Source organism: Colletes gigas, unplaced genomic scaffold (genome assembly GCF_013123115.1).
Source record: "Colletes gigas isolate AHSC1104 unplaced genomic scaffold, ASM1312311v1 Colletes_gigas_Sc00010, whole genome shotgun sequence".
Taxonomy (NCBI): domain Eukaryota; kingdom Metazoa; phylum Arthropoda; class Insecta; order Hymenoptera; family Colletidae; genus Colletes; species Colletes gigas.
The window spans coordinates 71780-89965 of NW_025106639.1; the positions used below are offsets into that span (position 1 = coordinate 71780).

The 18186-nt window shown below is 37.6% G+C and overlaps 3 protein-coding genes across 3 annotated transcripts in view; 1 reads left to right on the forward strand and 2 right to left on the reverse strand.

Moving 5' to 3' along the window:
* Positions 1-4374: 4374 nt before the first annotated feature.
* Positions 4375-6158, forward strand: LOC122397775 (leucine-rich repeat transmembrane neuronal protein 4-like). Its single transcript, XM_043397167.1, has 3 exons — positions 4375-4634; positions 4802-5158; positions 5356-6158. Exons 1-3 carry the CDS (start codon positions 4429-4431, stop codon positions 5726-5728), a joined length of 936 nt encoding a protein of 311 aa, XP_043253102.1. The 5' UTR covers positions 4375-4428; the 3' UTR covers positions 5729-6158.
* Positions 6159-6652: 494 nt separating this feature from the next.
* LOC122397795 (probable RNA-binding protein 46) lies at positions 6653-10132 on the reverse strand. The gene is made up of 5 exons (XM_043397199.1): positions 9425-10132; positions 8814-8988; positions 8420-8739; positions 8212-8341; positions 6653-7212 (listed from the first exon to the last, which is right to left on the reverse strand). Exons 1-5 carry the CDS (start codon positions 10130-10132, stop codon positions 7112-7114), a joined length of 1434 nt encoding a protein of 477 aa, XP_043253134.1. The 3' UTR covers positions 6653-7111.
* Positions 10133-16646: 6514 nt separating this feature from the next.
* Positions 16647-18186, reverse strand: part of LOC122397854 (opioid-binding protein/cell adhesion molecule homolog) — a 76068-nt gene continuing 74528 nt past the window's right edge. Inside the window, exon 10 of the mRNA XM_043397304.1 lies at positions 16647-18114. The gene's annotated coding sequence lies outside the window, so the exon portion shown is untranslated. The remainder of the gene's footprint in view (positions 18115-18186) is intronic.

Genomic DNA, 18186 nt, shown 5'->3' on the forward strand with positions numbered 1-18186 from the left:
TAGTTTGTACTCTTGGCGCGATAAAAGTAAACGAATTACTATTATTATTATTATCGAATATTTCTCGACGCGGTATAGACATCGGTGACATCCGTCACTTACTTTTGTCACGCCACGAACGTGTTCGGTCCCACCGAGCGCCTGGGTCAAACTTTAAACGTGTTTTTTACGAAATCGTCATCCATTGTGTGAGTGTCGAAACCATGTTTTGCGCCCCGTGGGTTAATAATAACTCGAATAAACACTGCCTATCGTATGACGTACGATGCCTGCGTTCAAACAGTTTTCGAAACAATACCGTTTCGTTGGTTAAAAGATTCGGTAGGTCATACGACGGGAAATAGATTAAAAAATTGCTCGTCGTCGAGATGGCGTGATCCCATCGGAATGTCGTATAATTAACGCATGTGATATCGAGAGCACAGGTCGATGTTACATTCCGTGGTGTAAATAATGAACGGTTTTTATGACAATAAATGTAGCTGTATACGACAAATCGGTAACATAATTATCAATCTTCAGAAAGAATAAAAGGAAACTCTTGGTACGCCATCGTTCGAAATCGTTCGTTTCTAATGATCTTGTATTATCGTCGAACAGATGTACAGTTATTTTCGGACAAATGATACTGCGTGTATTTGGCGACGCGTGGATGTCGCGGAACATTTGGAGAGAGAGAGTCGATTTGTTAATTTCGTTCGTCGCCGCGAACACGTTGCCAGGAATGAGTGGGGATCGGGCGACAAAAGGTCCATTTCACGCGCCCGATCAACGTGGCCCGTGAACGATCTTGATACCACACGTAAATGTATTATTTATCGATGTTAATATCCGAGTTGTGTATTCATGTATATATGTACGACAATAAACGTTGTTTTTACCATACGCGTACGCAGTTCTTCTCTTTCGGAGAATGTTCGACGAGGTGAAATAAATGGATACGAAAATACAGTCTCTGTTGGAAATAGGTGGTGTGTTGGATTATTAATAAATAATCGTTACAAAACTGGAATCTAACAATGAGAAACACTATCCATTGTCTGCGTACGAAGACCGTATTGGCACCATCGGGCCTAGGGGCCAGGGAAATAAACATGATGCAGGCAATGGTTTCTTACCTTTTTAAGTGGACGCCAGAGTTTCTTTTAGGAGATCTGAGCGTCGCTTCACTTCTTGTTCAGTTTTAACAGAGTGAATACGTCCTTCCAAACCACAGAATAAAGTTTCATTTTTACTTACAAAGTGTACTGCTTTTTCGCCCAATTCCAATATGGTGGAATAAAAAAAAATTAGGACGATATAACTTTTAACTACTAAGCTTTATTGAAACACTTGGAAGGTACGTCTGCACAGTTTGAAAGCAACATACAAAAATTGGTCCCGTACCCTTAGACCCAATCGGCCCTATACTTTGTCTAAACAAGCCAAAGGGCACAGCTGCACCTTCTTGGCTCGCAACACACGCGTCGATGATTTTTCTCACATAAAGAAAACTTTCTCTTTTAGAAGAGGAAAACCAACAGTCTCGGATAGCACCTTAAAATCGATAGGATCCCCTCCTCTGCGTGGATTTGCTCTCACACGCGTCGTTCTCGCGATCGAGATTGCTGAACTAAGAGGATAGAGGGTATCGAAGTTCCCTCGATCACCTTGTTTAGTTTTGCCAAGCAATTATTTCATCGCAGAAAACGAAGCAAACTCGAGGGAGGCGCGACACGAACCGTGCTGCAGACCCTGAGGCCAGTTCCGTTTCCTTTTAGCGAGCTCGATCGAAAGGTTCCCCATCTTTCCTCGCGTGTTGATGTAATATTTTATTAATTCTTATAAGTCACTGTCTATTTCTTTTATTTTATGAATTACTTGATTTACCCATTTACTCTGTCTTGAGTTGGGTCCATTGGCTTCCGGCGGAATGCTGAAAGAAATGGGAGACCCTTTGAAGAGAAAGACGATTAACACGGGTTCCCCACCTTTCCTCGCGTGTTGATGTAGTATTTTATTAATTCTTATAATTCACATACTATCTATTTATTTTATTTTATGAATTACTTTATTTACTCTGTTCTGAGTTGGGTCCATTGGCTTCCGGCGGAATGCTGAAAGAAATGGGAGACCCTTTGAAGAGAAAGACGATTAACACGGGTTCCCCACCTTTCCTCGCGTGTTGATGTAGTATTTTATTAATTCTTATAATTCACATACTATCTATTTATTTTATTTTATGAATTACTTTATTTACTCTGTTCTGAGTTGGGTCCATTGGCTTCCGGCGGAATGCTGGAAGAAATGGGGGACCCTTTGAAGGTTCCTCACCTTTCCTCGTGTGTTGATGTGATGTTTTATTAATTTTTATAAGTCACATAGTATCTGTTTCTTTTATTTTATGAATTACTTGATTTACCCTGTCCTGGGTAAATCCTTGGGTCCATTGGCTTCCGGCGGAATGCTGGAAGAAACGGGGGACCCTTTCCCTGAACAATCAAACTCGCTATGAGGAACGTGACTGTCCCCAGGGTCTGCCACACGGTCCATGTTCCGTTCATCCCAATTTTGACCCATTTTCTCGAATTCGATAGTTTGCCGGAGCTAAACATTTAGCAATCTCGATCGTACGAATTGTAAAGTGAAAGGAAATCCATGGAACTTGGATCCCATCCATCTCTCTGTGGATCTCTCAATACTACTTTACTTTTTCTCTCTAAATATCTTTTATTTATATCAACAAAACAACTTCAATTGTGTGGTGTTGGATGACCAACCTCCTCATCAATGTATATTCTGGCTCATCGTCTCTTTGGTCGCCTAGATGGCAAGCCCTTGCTCATTTTGTTAACATGGGTAGAGTTCATCTAGGTTCGTCATGCCCCTTTTTCCTTTCTTAGTTTTAGTATACAGAGTATTTCACCTAACTTGACCACCATAAATATATTGCTTATTTTGTATGATAGAAAAAATGTCAGGATTAGAAAATATTCTGTTCGAAAGCGCCAATACGGTGATGGGTCAAATTTTTTTCTCAAGGTCACTTTTTCCAAGATTTCAAGGTCATCGTATTTTTTTTAAATGAAACTGCATATTTTTACTACAACAGTCTTATAGCTTATGAAAAGACGAATCCAACGAGGTGCAATATGTTGACCTTCACTTGACCTTTAGTGAAGAAATTATGAAATGTTTGTCAGTAACTTCAGTACGCGTTCGGGGACGATAAATGAAGGATTTTCAATTTCACTGAAACAGTCTTAAGTTAAATCTCTATTTTAGAAGGTTTTCAAAATGCGTACCATGAGCGCGGATACATTTTTTGAGGCGGTAAATAAATTCTTGCTAAATGTGGAAACATTTTTTGAAAATATCTCGAGATCTAATAATTTTTTGGCCATGGTACCCTAATCATTTTTTACGTAGAATGAACAAAAGAATCGATCTGTGTAAAAAAAAATATGCATTTCTATTTAAAGGAATGATGCAATTGTTAATTGCACATGCACTGCTGCACCTAAAAAAAATTTAAAGGCCTACAGATGTAGTGCACTCCGAATTGTTTATCTTTTTCCTTTGGCCTTTATACGTAAATGCAATAATAACGGAGTTATGGCTTGAAACAATTGCGTGGACCACCCTGTATATAGCGCCGTGATTGGTCAGTGTTTTTCGTTAATAATTCAAAAACGAAGCCCCATCCGACATTTTTTCAAAGGAAATTGTTGTTCAGAATCGTCTCAGCTACCCCCCATTCCCGGTTCTTACACTATTTACGGGACACCCTGTATTTCAAGTGAGCAATGGCGGACATTAAAACAAGCCTGACAGTCAGACAGTCAAGAATTGTAATGCTGCTAAATCTTATATATTAAAACTAAAGAAAGGAAAAAGGGACATGACGAACCTAAGTGAACTCTACCCTTATTGACAAAATGAGCTAGGGCTTGTTATTTAGGCGACTAAGAGGCGATGAGAGGTCATCCAACAGTGGTACAATATCTACAGTAGAAATAAAATAGTATCATAATATAAAAGATGTAGAGTCAGGTAAAATATTAGACATAGAAATTAGAAGGTGTATAAAATTCGAACAAATTCGAACGAATTTATTGCCACGCGAGAGGAAACGACGGAGGAATACGCGCCACAATTTTTTCCCCCCAAACCACTCCCGATAGAATATCCGCGATGCTATTCAGTTATCAAGTTGATTAATAGCGGGGAGTTACAATAGAAATATTGAAAAAAAAAGAACGATCCACGATGTCAGCTTCCTTTAATTTGACTGCGTCAGACTCGTTTCCTTATCGAAAGAGGAAATTATAACGCGAAACGAAGGATACGCCGCCCACGCGATTCGGTCGAGTATCGTACGAGGCGTCGAGAACGTTCAGTTAATTAAATGCTCGCGCTCCAGGCTCCGGCTTTTGTCTCCCGCGCATCATGGAGCGTCTGTTAATTTTTATTATTTTTAATTTATTGGCAAACGCCGCGACAGACACGATCAATTGTAAAACTGTTAGCGGAAAACGGGACAGGACCGTGACGTTCGCGTGCACCGAACTGACGAATTTGAATCCGTTGCAGAAAACGAAGAGCAACCTTACGACCATTAAAATTTCTGACTCGAACATACCGAATATAGAAAGGTAAGGGAATGGAAATATCTATTAACGCGTTGAACGCCTAGCGAAACCACCATTTTTTTTTTAAATGTTACGTATATTTAATGGCGTCCGTTTCAAGGCGTTTAACGCGTTAAGGGGTAAATAAAAGTTCAAAATCGGTATCTAAATACGTTCGTGTTTGTTTGCAGACATGCGTTCGCGAAATTCGGCGCGACCCTCGTCAATTTGGATTTGCACGAATCTGGTATAGAAACCATAGAATCGTTGGCATTCGTGGGCCTCGTAAAGCTCAAGAAGCTCGTACTATGGGGCAACAAATTGAAAATAGTGCCGAGGGACTGGTTCATGTATACACCGAACTTGAGAACCCTCGACTTGTCGTTCAATTTTATCGAAGTAATCGACTACGGTGTCTTTCAGTTGCTTCCCAATTTGGAAAACCTCTACTTCGATTACAACCAAATAAAATTTATCGATTACAGTATGTTCGCATATCTCAACAACCTTAAAAATGTGAAGTTCGAGAAGAATCCGTTGAACTGGGGGTGAGTGAGTGGAACGTCTCCTTTTTCCAATAATTTTAAACGAATCGCGGAGAAACGAGAGAAAGAGTCGTCTTTCCTTTATCGTCTCCGCCCGAGGAACTCTGCTATAATAAAATGTTCGCCGATTGTAAAACCAACTACTCGTCTTTCAGTATAATTAAATGACTTTTTTTTTTTCTTTCTTTATCGTTGCGCAGATACCGTGCTCATTTGACGTATCAATTGGAAAATCAGCGCGTCAAGTACACCGAGCAATGGGAGGACTGGGGTTGGATGAACGTTATTATCAAAGAGTGCACGCAAAACGGATACGGGGAAATACCGAAAGATACAGTCCTCGATTGTTTGGTGGCGAAATTGCTCGATTATACGCACGAAATATTTTCCACGGAAATGGGCCAAACAATTAGTGGGTGTACGACCGAAACAAGACTACTTGTCCGTTGCATGAGACCCAATAATCGTACCGATAATACCGATAACGAAACTGTACGAAAAATACTCGAGGATTACGCCGCTGTTTTGCTACCAATGTCCAGATCGCGAGGTCGATTTTCGAGTATTTATTAACAATTTAAATAATATTCATGTTCAACATTGAAATAAACTGAAGTTAGGTGCTAATTGCAGAATTTAACCCCAATAAAATTCCAAATCAGAATTTAAACGAATTTGAATAAAATTGATCACTGTTTACAGCGTTCTTACACTTTATAACGCAATTAGTTTATTAATTTACTTGCAGTTATATTGGTATTGAGTTAACAATTTCAAGCTTTTCCAAGGAAATAATGTTTCTCATATAGAATGGTAAAACATTTATTTTAAACTATGAAACAGTTTTAAACGGAGTTTAATGTGATTTATTATAAAGAATAAATGCAGATGTCAGCCGGTTGTGACTATATGCAGATTGGATGGTCCAAATTTGGAAATACGGATATCCTATTCAGAAACAATTGGATATTTAAAGCAACGGCTTGCTAAAGTTTTGTATGAACGACATAGAAAGTGGAAGCCAGAGAGAATGAGGCTTTGGATTCAAGGTTATTATTTGGAAAACGATCGTACTCTTTCCGATTATAACCTAACCCCCGACGATCGAATAATGGTACTTCTTGACGATAATTCTTCATTATACGACTAAAAAAATTCAGTGAATTGAACTAATGTTTCAATATGATCATTTATTTCGATGTAAATTACAATTTTATAAAGTAATTGTACGGAACTAAACGTGGTACGTTTGCGTATTGTAAGTTCAAGTACGCCTTTAAACATAAAAAAATAAAATGGTATTTAACTCCTACGTCGTGTTCCACATTCAGTTAACAATAATTAAAAATTATATCGATTAGATTTCAATCGAATCTTTAAGCAACTCGCAAATAAACAATTTATAATATATATATATATATAGTTCAAACAATAGTAATATTATTACGATATTGAAATAGATAATTTAATATTTTAGATATATAATGTTAACGTAGAGAACCTGTGATTGCCAGATTTTCTGAATTAGCATACAGTTCATTTTTTCCAAGCTTCAGTATTAAAAGTCACGCCTGCTCTAAGCTTTATTTTTGTTTTATAAATATCATAGTGAAAAATCTCTTTCATCGAGTAGAAACAGTCGCACGATATTTTGTAATGGTGTATTTTCTATGATACTTAAAAACGTGCTCCTCATTTATAAAATAATTAAATCAAAATCGAATCGTTTCCTCAAACATCTTTCAGACACTGAGTCAAGACTCAATTCGAAGTATAAAAATATTTGTTTACAATGAATTTTAATTTCATGTTACAGATTTAAACGCAATTAATTAATTAAATCTGAATTCGAGTTTCTAAAATTATCTCGATCTTTTACTATCATGCTTTCGGATCTCTACGTTATAAATAATATGTATGATCTTTGCAAGGTTGAGTAATGAATTATTTAAGAATCTAGTAGGAGTTCGTTTTATTAACCCAGCGAAGTTCCGATCCAATTGCTGGATGATTGCCTAACTTCTGGTTCATGTAGACGAGCTCATTCTGTTGCATCACTGAAAACAAAGAAAGAAAACACCAACATATTTATTTACCGTTATTTGCATTTTACGAATATTTATACCATCCTTCCCGAGATTTTGCCGCCAAACTACGAGAATTTAATTTAGAATTAACTTACTGCACATTTATACGTTTCTTATCATCTAAAAAATAAAATTAAAACCATGTTCCACTTGGTAAATCTTAGTTTCAATAACTGTGTTTTAATTCTTTTATTTTTACATTAATGTAGCCCACACATAAAAATCGAATGGCGAAATGCTATTTCTAACTCTAAAATAAAGCGTTATTCATAAAATTTATGTAACATTCGTTACTTCTTGTCGCCTATAGGTTAGGTTCGCACAGTTCGACGGAAAATTCACGGTGCACCCTGCATAAATTAAGATTGCCTCGGATCGTTCAGTCTCGAATGAATAGAACAATGTCAATAGTAAAATATTACCGAGAACAAATGTTGTTGACACGTTGTTGGTAATAACAACCTTAAAAATACACGAGACGATTCCATAAAAATATTTCCGTAGCTCCTTGAATTATAAACGTTTACGCGAAGTGAATATTTAATTTCTTGCTACTACAATTGGATTTATTTGAAATTTTAAATATCATCCAGAAAACAACGCACCAGATGAAAATACCTCCTTAAGCGGCCAATTAAAATTAATCCAATTATAGCACTAATATGTGTATTTGCAGAATTATTTGCAATTGCGTCGTACGTCATGGGATTGAACAGAAATAACGTAGGTATTCAAGAGCAACGGATATTAAAACGGACAAGCATTCTGCAGTTTAAGGAAAGGATTGATTCCGCGAATACGGTCTGCGTTGAACGCGTCAAAACAAGCCTCGGGGTATCAAATTACTTGTTTACATGGCTACCCTTCACGGCGCGAGGCTCTAGCGAAAATAATCGTTCGAGATAGTCGTTGCCACGGGGAAATTACACCGTGGTTCATATAAATTCAGTAAAAAAAGAAAGTACTTACTGAAATTATGAAATCTAGTAGAAATAAACTGATACATCTGCGAGCAGGCCTCGACGATCGCATTTTGTTTCGTGGGCATCAAATCTCCGTGATACTCGCAGAGAAATTTCTCGTCTTTGAGAATAGTTATCTGAGGAAACATAGTAGATCGATGGTCGATAACTTCGAACAACGAATATCGAATTAAGGAAACAGAATAATGGCTTACTTTGCACATAAACATGCCTTCCATATATGCACAGTTGAAAATGCACGACGCGTTGAACTTGTTCTCAATAAACTTTTGCAAAGTGATCATATGCTCCGAGGATACATCTTTTATAACATTATCGTTTATGTCCACCGTGCAAGGTTGGGTGTTAACTGTTTTCGTTAAAGAATGCTTGCCATGATTTTGTTCGCATTTACTGGGATACGACTTCGCCACTGCCTCGTTGATGCATCGTTGCCTTTCCAAAATTTTCGTCGCTCCGATCGGTTTCGCCCAACGTATTTCCCAACCTTCTGCCTCAGCGACACCATTCGGTTCTGATTTTTTCATTATTTCTTTTTAGCGACACGCGTACGACAGATAACAAAACGAAAATGTCGGGTATACGTACGTGTCATAATGTTCATTACGGTCTGAGCTGTTCGACGATTTTCGTAATGGATGAACGCGAAGTGGTTAATTTTTTTTAACTTCAATACCGGGATCTTTGTCGTCTTCTGAAATATGTCTCGAATTTTCTGTTGCGGCGTTTCTATGCACAGGTTTCGCACGAAGAGAGCGGTAACCTGAGACCATTGAATATCAATTAAGTATAACAGATTTAATGATGAATAGAAAATATAAAGAGTTTAAAATTGGAGATCAGTCTGATAATTTCAGGCAAAAAAAATCGATTTTCTTTGACTATTCAAAAAAATTTATTTTTATATATTATAATTACATTATAATATATATTATATATGTAATTATATAATTATATATATTATATATATTATATATATAATGATATTATAATATTATTTTTATATTTTTATAGTACACTAACTAAAACTTTAATTGCTTTATCAAAGAAGCCCCAGCGCCAATTTTGACGAATAGCGGAACAAGCTGTATTTACTAAAAGGTTCTCCCGTAAATAAATAATTGAATAATATTACCACGAAACAGAAGCGCGGTCCATTTTCCAAGCGAGCGGTCGTAGCGAACGTGTTAAAATCTTACCGTTTCCATAATTTCCTCGTCAATGGGATCCCCAGGCTCAGGATCGGCCCAATCGACTGCAATCTCGTGCTCCCATAACATAACTTTCCCCGGTATTAATTTCCTTCTCGCCATCGCGGCCGCTCTGTGATCCTTAAACTCGACGAAAATGAAACCACGATTCTGCGTTTTATTGTGGCCACTCGGATACAAATAAATATCGACGATCCCGTCGAGGATCTTGTTCAGTTCCTCCAAGAACTCTTCCTTGCTTTTGTCTTTCGGCACACCGCCGAAAAATAGCCGGCAATTATCGATCGATTTCACGACACCGATATGATGGCCCGGTCTGATCTCGTAACCGTTGAGTTTCATACACGCGGTTCTGGCGATCTTCGAATTCTCGAACAACGCGAACGCGTAACCGCGGGTGGACCCGGAAAAGTCGAGCATTAAACGCAATTCGATCAGACGACCGACCGATTGAAGGATCGGCATCAATTCGTCTTCGTAACAATCGCGTGGCAAACGTCCGAGAAAAATTTCGGCCCCTTTTATGCGTTGTTTCTCCCCGCGAGTGATCTCCGGCGCGGTCAAACGACGTTGGCCGTTCTCTTGAACCAGCTCGTACTGTGTTTTTTGCAACATGTCTAACAATCGTAAAGTCAATTGACACTCCGCCGTGTTACCGTTGTCCGATCTGGACAGCACCTTCTTCGTTGGATTCATTATGGCCGAAAGACGTTCGAGCTCCGTGGAAACGACAAACGGACTGACGAGCAGCAACTGATCCACAAGTTCTTTTCTTCTTTATTCCCTTCTTTCTCCGTTTACCCCTAGCATAACCGAGCGAAATTCGTCGAAACGAACCCAACACCACGGATGGACCAAACGGGAGGTATCGAGTGTCACTCGACACTCCTCGAGGCAATTGTATATATTTGTGTGTCGAATAAACATTTGACAAGATTGACACGTGTCTACTATATCTAATTTCATACTATTTTTAAAATATCACGAGCTTTTGTACTTTGTCCAACTGGGACCAGATAACAAACGAAATCAAATATCAAAATTAATCAATGTATAAAGACACTACTATCTAATGTCTTATTGAACAACGTAAACAATATTAAACTTGTGTAATAGATGTCTGTTATTAAAGAAAAATATATTCTGCGATGTATTTTTATGGATATATTATTTTATGAGAGGAATTAATATTATCGAATGTAAATGGATTTGTTGCAAGATAAAATTGTATTACAACATATTGAAATCCATCTATGTTTATTACACGATTTCTTAACATTCTGTGGAAAACAAGCAGCGTGATATTTAGCATTTTTTACTTTTTGTATATATATACTTTTGGTATTGTAATATAAATCTGGTTTTTGGTGTAATATGTGAAAATTATATTGTTATTTTTCTAGCGTTATAATATAATTTTATGTACATTTAATTATTTATTTACGTCGATGGTATCAATTAAAGATACTTTTTTTTATATTATTACGTATGATGCAGCAATAGATGGCAACACTATGCAATTGATATAAATCTGGTTTTTGATATGATATGTGAAAATTATATTGTTATTTTTCTAGCGTTATAATATAATTTTATATACATTTAATTATTTATTTACGTCGATGGTATCAATTAAAGATACTTTCTTTTATATTATTACGTATGATGCAGCAATAGATGGCAACACTATGCAGTTTGGAGATTCCGTTCGACTGTTAGTAAATTCTTAAAAAAGATTCCAGGTATACCTCGTCTGTGTTGTTATGTTAGAAAAGTTAATGTTAATGTTTTTGTTAAATGTAGCCGTTTAAACTAAGAAATACAGCTCTTTAGAAGATATGGAGAACGCTGATTTTATTCTTATTATCTATTAAACAACTTAATTCGTATCAGTCTTCTAGCAATAAAACAGTCTAAACTTTCAGCACAAACGAAGTATACGAGTAGACCTTTCACCCAATGTATTTTTCCGGCCCATTTTTCTGGGGCTCTAGAGCCCCATTACCATTTTCGTGTCACTCGCAACATTACCAACAGATTTAGAAATGAATTTCAATCCCTTTCATAGTCAACTCACATGGATTTACGCAAAACTACAGCTGTTTGCCTATCAATACTAATTCAGTGAATAATTTCTCAACTGACCGCCATCCATGAGAAGAGGACGCTGAAATCACCTCCGAATTTTTTCGTTCACGTATGGCAATTGTTCGAAGTGACGTACAAAAAGACAAAAATTAACGAGATACACTCTTCCAAAGTGGAACAAAATGTTAAAAAGATCATGCATAAAATTGTAAGGGGATCCTCGTAAGAAGGCTTTAATCTTCGTAATGGTTTTAATGGGTCGATGATCAACAACGAGTAGCTTATGGTCGCTGGTGGTCAACAGTGAGGTGGGCATCAAGGTGAGCGGTCCAGTGAAGATCCAGAAATGGTCAAGAGGTGGGACCAATCGAAATTGTTTCTTTGTAGACGAGACAGTCTTACCTGTTATCTTCAACTTTGGCTCTGACTGGTCTCCCCACCCTTTCATCACCTTAGACATATAAGCAGGGTCACTGCGAAGATTTCTTCAGTCGAGTCGCGAATTCGGGAGTGTACAAATAGCCAGAGGAGAACCGGGGACCGCTGCTGACCTCTGCTGGCCGCTGCTCACCACTACTGGCCAGCGCTGACCACAGCTGACCATTGCTGACCAATACTGACCACTACTGACCAGTGCTGATTCGTATTCCTGCCACTACTGACCACTACTGACCAGTGCCGGACGGTGATGACCAACGGTAAGAACTGTTTAAAAATTCTCTCCCTTCTTCTATTCTATCATTTGATGCCAATTTTGCTTCAATGAACTGATTTTGCCTTGTTTATCTAACCGATGTTGCTATAATATGAATATTTTCTTACTTTACAGCTGGCCCTTATGGTAACTACCCTATGTACTGACAACAAGTAGTAAGTCCACTCCACTTATTTATATTTTATTATTTTTATTTGTTTGTTTGATGTGAATTCAACTTTATTTATCTACCTGATTTTATTTGGTTATTATGAATGTTCCTTTTCTCTGTTTCTACTTTTACATTGTTTTGCGAATTTATGTGACTGCTTCGATATGTATAATATTGCAGGATATAATAATATAATATTGTTTTCAATCATACACTATATTTGTTTCTATACAAATTCATGAATTCATATTTTTACGTTCTTGCTCGAATTCTCGTAATATTCTACGGAGGTACTTTGTTTGATTCTTCCATTTCGTTTGATTGTTTGGTGTTGATTCAACTTGGTGTCTCGATCCAAGTTTCTTTCATTATTAGGAGTGTTCGTTTTGATATGAATAACATTTTGCCGATGCATATACCGTATTTGTTTCGATGTCTCTGACTCGTTTTTTCGTTCGTGTTCGTTGTTCGACACTGATTAATATAAGACTTTTATTTTTACTTCTCAGCTAAAATTCTTGTAACATTTTGCTAATATACTCTGTTCAATTCCCTTTAGCTAGGTGATAGATGATTTTAAAGTGTTTATTAAATTTCCTATCATATCTCACTAATATACATATGAGTTTTGATTTCAGTTCAAATTTGGGTTAATCGCAAGGACATCGAGGGAGAACGCCACAACCGCCGAGGGACCTTTAATTGCAAGTTGATTAGTCTTAAGCTTCGTCGCGAGTATTAAAATTAACGTCGAAGCCTTCTTTATTATATGTTAGAAATTATATAGTCTTTGAGAATTACGAGACGTTCGCACGATCAGAGTTCTGGGGTAAGTGCCGTGGGGTTCATCACAGTCCTCTTACCAAAAGGCAAAGCCTTCCCCACTCCGTGGCCAGATCCTTCTCGAACATCCTTATCTCAGTACACGTGCCATGACTTTAGGTCATCGGCCACACGCGTCTAGTTCGGCGGTTGGCAATCGGACCCTTAGTTATCGATTCGTAATCATAACATCCGCGACGGTGTCACCGATCCTAACTGCATCGGCCATCCTCTTCTAATTTCCTGAGGCTATTCCTTACACCAAGTGACCTCCGAGACACGTGTACGACCCCGACACGTGTCTTAGCTTCGAAAAGCATTTTGACGCTAACATATACGTATCTCCGCGTCCTACCAAGCAATTATTCAATAAGTAGCTTGTCTCTCGCTCGTTCCCTCGTTCGTAGCTTCGGTCACCGCTGTTTCATCGATTGAAACATGTGATCGGCCGGGTAGCTGATCCGAAAGATCTAATCGCCTTCCCTTTGGTAGCTCGATCGAGGGAAAATGGTACTTTGCTGGAAGGTGTGGAGTTTCCGTATTCTGCGGAAACGCACACCTTCCAGCGAAAGTCGACACTGTTTCAGGTACTCTCTCTATGTCAGACAACTTGAGTCGGGTCCTTCGGGCTCCCGGCGGGTTGCATTGGAGCAATGGAGACCTTCGATTCGGAGTCGCAGCCGTCCGTTATCCTATAGAGATCTAGTTAGCAAGGGCAGTAGGTTCGATCCTCGGATCAGCTGCACGGTTCAGCGTCGCGTCGCTTCGCGTGCCCCTCAAATTAACTTCGTCCCTCTTTTTAACCAAATAATTGCTTGGTACAACTAAACCAGAACATCCAAGGAACTTTATTTCCTTCTATCGTCCGAATTTTAGTTTTAACTTGACCAGACTTGAGCTTCGACGTTAATTTTAAGTCCCTATTGTATGCGTCTCCCAATATTGCCAAGTAATTATTTAACAAGTAGCTTCACTCGACTCGTTCTCTGGTTCCAAGCTTCGATCACCGCTGTTTCATCGATCGAAACATGTGATCGGCCGTCCAGTTTGTCCGAAAGATCTAGTCGCCTACCCATGATGGATCGATTTCTAGAAATAGAAATCAATCTACCAAGGGCAGTGTTGATTCGATCCGAAGATCTGCCGCACGGTTCAGCATCGCGTCGCGTCGCGTATCCCGCAATATAGCTTCACCCCTTTTCAAACGAAATAATTACTTGGTACAACTAAACTAGAAGATCGAAGGAACATTGCTTCCTTCTATCTCTCTAGTTTAGTAATCCAGCTAAGCTTAGCTAAAAGAGAGATCGATGGAACTTTGATTCCATCTATCTCCCTTCTGGTCTCCACTCGCAGCAACCTCCACGTGGTGAGACCTGGGGATTATTATTTAGTATGTAATTAATACAATTATTAATTACATAACAAATAATATGATCTAATGGCTGCGTTCTTCAGAAACCATTCCATTTCTCGTAACAATCGCGAAAGTATTTCATTGTGTATTAATTTCTCACAAAAATTCAGATACACTCGTCAACTACAGATCTATTTAGGATTAGATCACAGACGAGGTATAGGATCATTTCAAATGATTGATTTTAACGAGTCAGCGTTTTTTTAAATTGCTAAACAAAAAGGACAAATAGGGCAGTATTCTCAAATATTTTCAGATTTAAAAATTTTAAATTCTATTGAATTCATTTGGTTGTTCAGACTCAATCGTATTAATAGTATAAATATATGAACGCACGTCCATTAGCATAGTAAAAAAATGTCTTTTTTTTAATAGTTAAAATATGATCAGGGGGACTCGGCTCGAGATTATGCGAGATGAATTTCGGCTGTGTTGAGAGCAAGAAGGATAGACTCACAGTCGCCGCCTTTCTCGAATCCACGAAGCTATACGAAACGCCAGAACTCATATACAAGGTGGTTGGCATTAGGGTATGTAAGTGGAGGGGCAGTTCCCTTTCGGCACGGGTCTGCCATCTGTTAATACTGCACTGTCTTTTTCAATCCCTCCCATAGTTAACTCACATGTATTTACGCACACGCTACAGCTAGCTGCCCATCAATACTAATTCAGTGCCTAGTTTCTCAATTGACCGCCATTCATGAGAAGAGGCCGCTAAAGTCACCTCCGAATTTTCAGGTCGGTATGGCAGTCAGATTCGGCCGCGAAAGTCCATAAGGTGAAAGGTCTATTCATATATCTCGTCTGTGGTAACACTCTCCTGGTTTATGTAGCTTCAGATGGATAAATTGTTTTTCCAAATTGGCCCTATACAGATTTGATTTAGTCTTATCGGATTCTACATATACCTTGTTCCTAGTCATCTCTAATCCATTCCTTCTAAGCATTCGTAACTCGTTTTCTGAAGTTAACACATTACCGACGGATAGCCTATTAATCGACTTTTTTACCGGCCAACACTTACCGACCGATAGCGTATTAATCAACTTCTTTACCGACCAACGCTTACCGACCGATAGCCGATTAATCAACCGCTACCGGTCGGTAAAGTGTTAATATTTGTGTTAGAAAGAACTGGTTTCCAATTCTTCTTCCCTTTTCCTTTTCATTCCAACTGAAAGTTTAGGAATCGAATCGCAGGGAACGAGTAATTAATTAATTTCCAATTGTTGTTTCAATTTATTTAAATTAGCAGCAATTTATACATAAACCTCTCGTTTCAATCGCTTAAAATAAAGATGTATAAACGTCTGAAAAGTTATTCAATTCTCCATACCATTGTCTATAATATTTTACAGTAGAACACGAGAGTCAACGAGACTTGGAAAGTACAATATCTATTAGTAATGTTTTATCATCGAAACTATTACTGAAACGTGAATTCAAAGTTAGGTAAACATTATGTAATAACTTGTCGTTAATCTTCAATTTTGTTCTTTTTGGTTGTCGGCCATTAAACATTAAAATTTAGAGATCGATAAATATATTTCAATGTTTCACATAATTATTTAAGTAAATTACAAAACATAGTAATTATAACGTATTTATTTCAACGATTTATAACTTTTACGATTAATATATTTCTCATTAGCATCGTACGCACTTTACATTAGATTGCATTATTATTCGCGGCCATAAGTTCTGCGGACGATTAGGATTTTAGTTGCTCGATTAGTCAATATGGTCTCGTTATATAGTTTACCACGGAGTTCTCAAAATACATATTTAGCGCTCCTGCGTATAATTTGCAATCACGTGCAAAGTAGATACTCCATCAATACGAACAAGAATAAAAACATCTTCTTTTTTTGATAATCATTATTGTCTCAGACTCGACAGTCAGCGACGTTGTATCTTCACTCGAAATCAAGAGTTACGAAACCAATTTCATTATCAAACGAATAAATGCAACGAACACTATACAAAGAAATAAGTATCATGTACAGAATAATCGAAGTAAGCGTGACTGAAATTTCTATAATTAACGTTTACATGACGCGCACCATTTCACGGAGTGGACTATTTTTGTACAACTGTTCACTTGTTAATCTATCGATCGTAACGATTATCATAATTCATTAAAAACGACGTGTATCGGTACTAAAGCTACCAAGCTATTTTGGAAAACGATACATCATATCTCGCACTCTCAACAGCCACTCACATCCACGCATCCCATCATACACTGAAGACGAATGAAAAATTTTATAGTTCTTCGAATTGAAAGCACATAAACGAAAAGGAGGAATTTTTACGGACGGATCAAAATCAATTTGACCGTGGCCATTTTCTTTTCATCGTCAATTACTCCTACTCTTCCTCCAGAGATGGACAAACATTCTTATGCGGAGAAACATTTTATTTATTCAACATGAATCACAACGAAATCATATTTCACATTAAACGAACAGAGACTTATCATTCTGTGCGTTGCAAATTAATTTCTATTATTATTAATTATTTTTGTTCATCTCTGGTTTGCATCATATTGGCTTATCTTTCTGTTCGAAAGACAAGAGAACGTATGCTCGTAGGTTCGCGCCAAAAGCCAGCAGATGTAAACTGGCGAAGAGCCAAACGTTATGGCGCCAACGACCAATTGATTTCGTTCCATCGATAGTCAGAAACTCCTAGAGCGTGTCAACGCGTGGTATATTTGTTTTCAATTCATAAATTTTCGTCGATCTGCTACGTAAATCATAACGACGAACAAACGAACTATAGTAACATTATTTTCTTTGCTATTACACATTAGGTACCTACGTGTCCGCCATTCACGCGCATGCGCGGACGATATATCAGTGCCGGTTTTGTACACGATCGTGAGAGAATAAAAACATGCGTACATGGCACTAAGCAACATCATAGAACACGGATCTAGTGATCTTAAGCATACAAAAATAAATTATAATAATAATCATGTATCTCTGAACTTATACATGTACAGTGAATACTATATTATGTATACGTATATATATATATATATATAATATACATATAGATATATAAATATATTTTAAAGTATACTATCCCTTATAGTTACTCCCGATTTAGAGTACAATTAAAATGCTCTTCTTCGTTTCTTTTTTTCTCTTGTAATACATAACAGAATATCTAGGAGAATTATATAATACATTTCACTTCGTGTTAGCTGAAACGGTTGCTTTTTGCTGACAATGCCCGTGATGGATTACGAATTGGTGAGAAACTTGTTTTTGTTAAAAATTATATAAAAATTCGAGAGGTCCATTCGTGGTTGTCGTTCGAGAAATAAGCGATAATACCGTGGTTTTTCTTTTTTACACAGTCTCTATCGATTAAAAAGGAATATATTAGGCTAACGATGAACTGTTCTCCTAGACATTCTTGCTTCACTACACCCACCATTATATCTGCTGGTGTACACTTTGGCTGCAGCAAATTATCTGCGAAAATAGAAATAAAAAAGTTTAGTCCAAGTTATTCCAAGTTTTAGGGTCAAATTTTCTCTGGCTGAA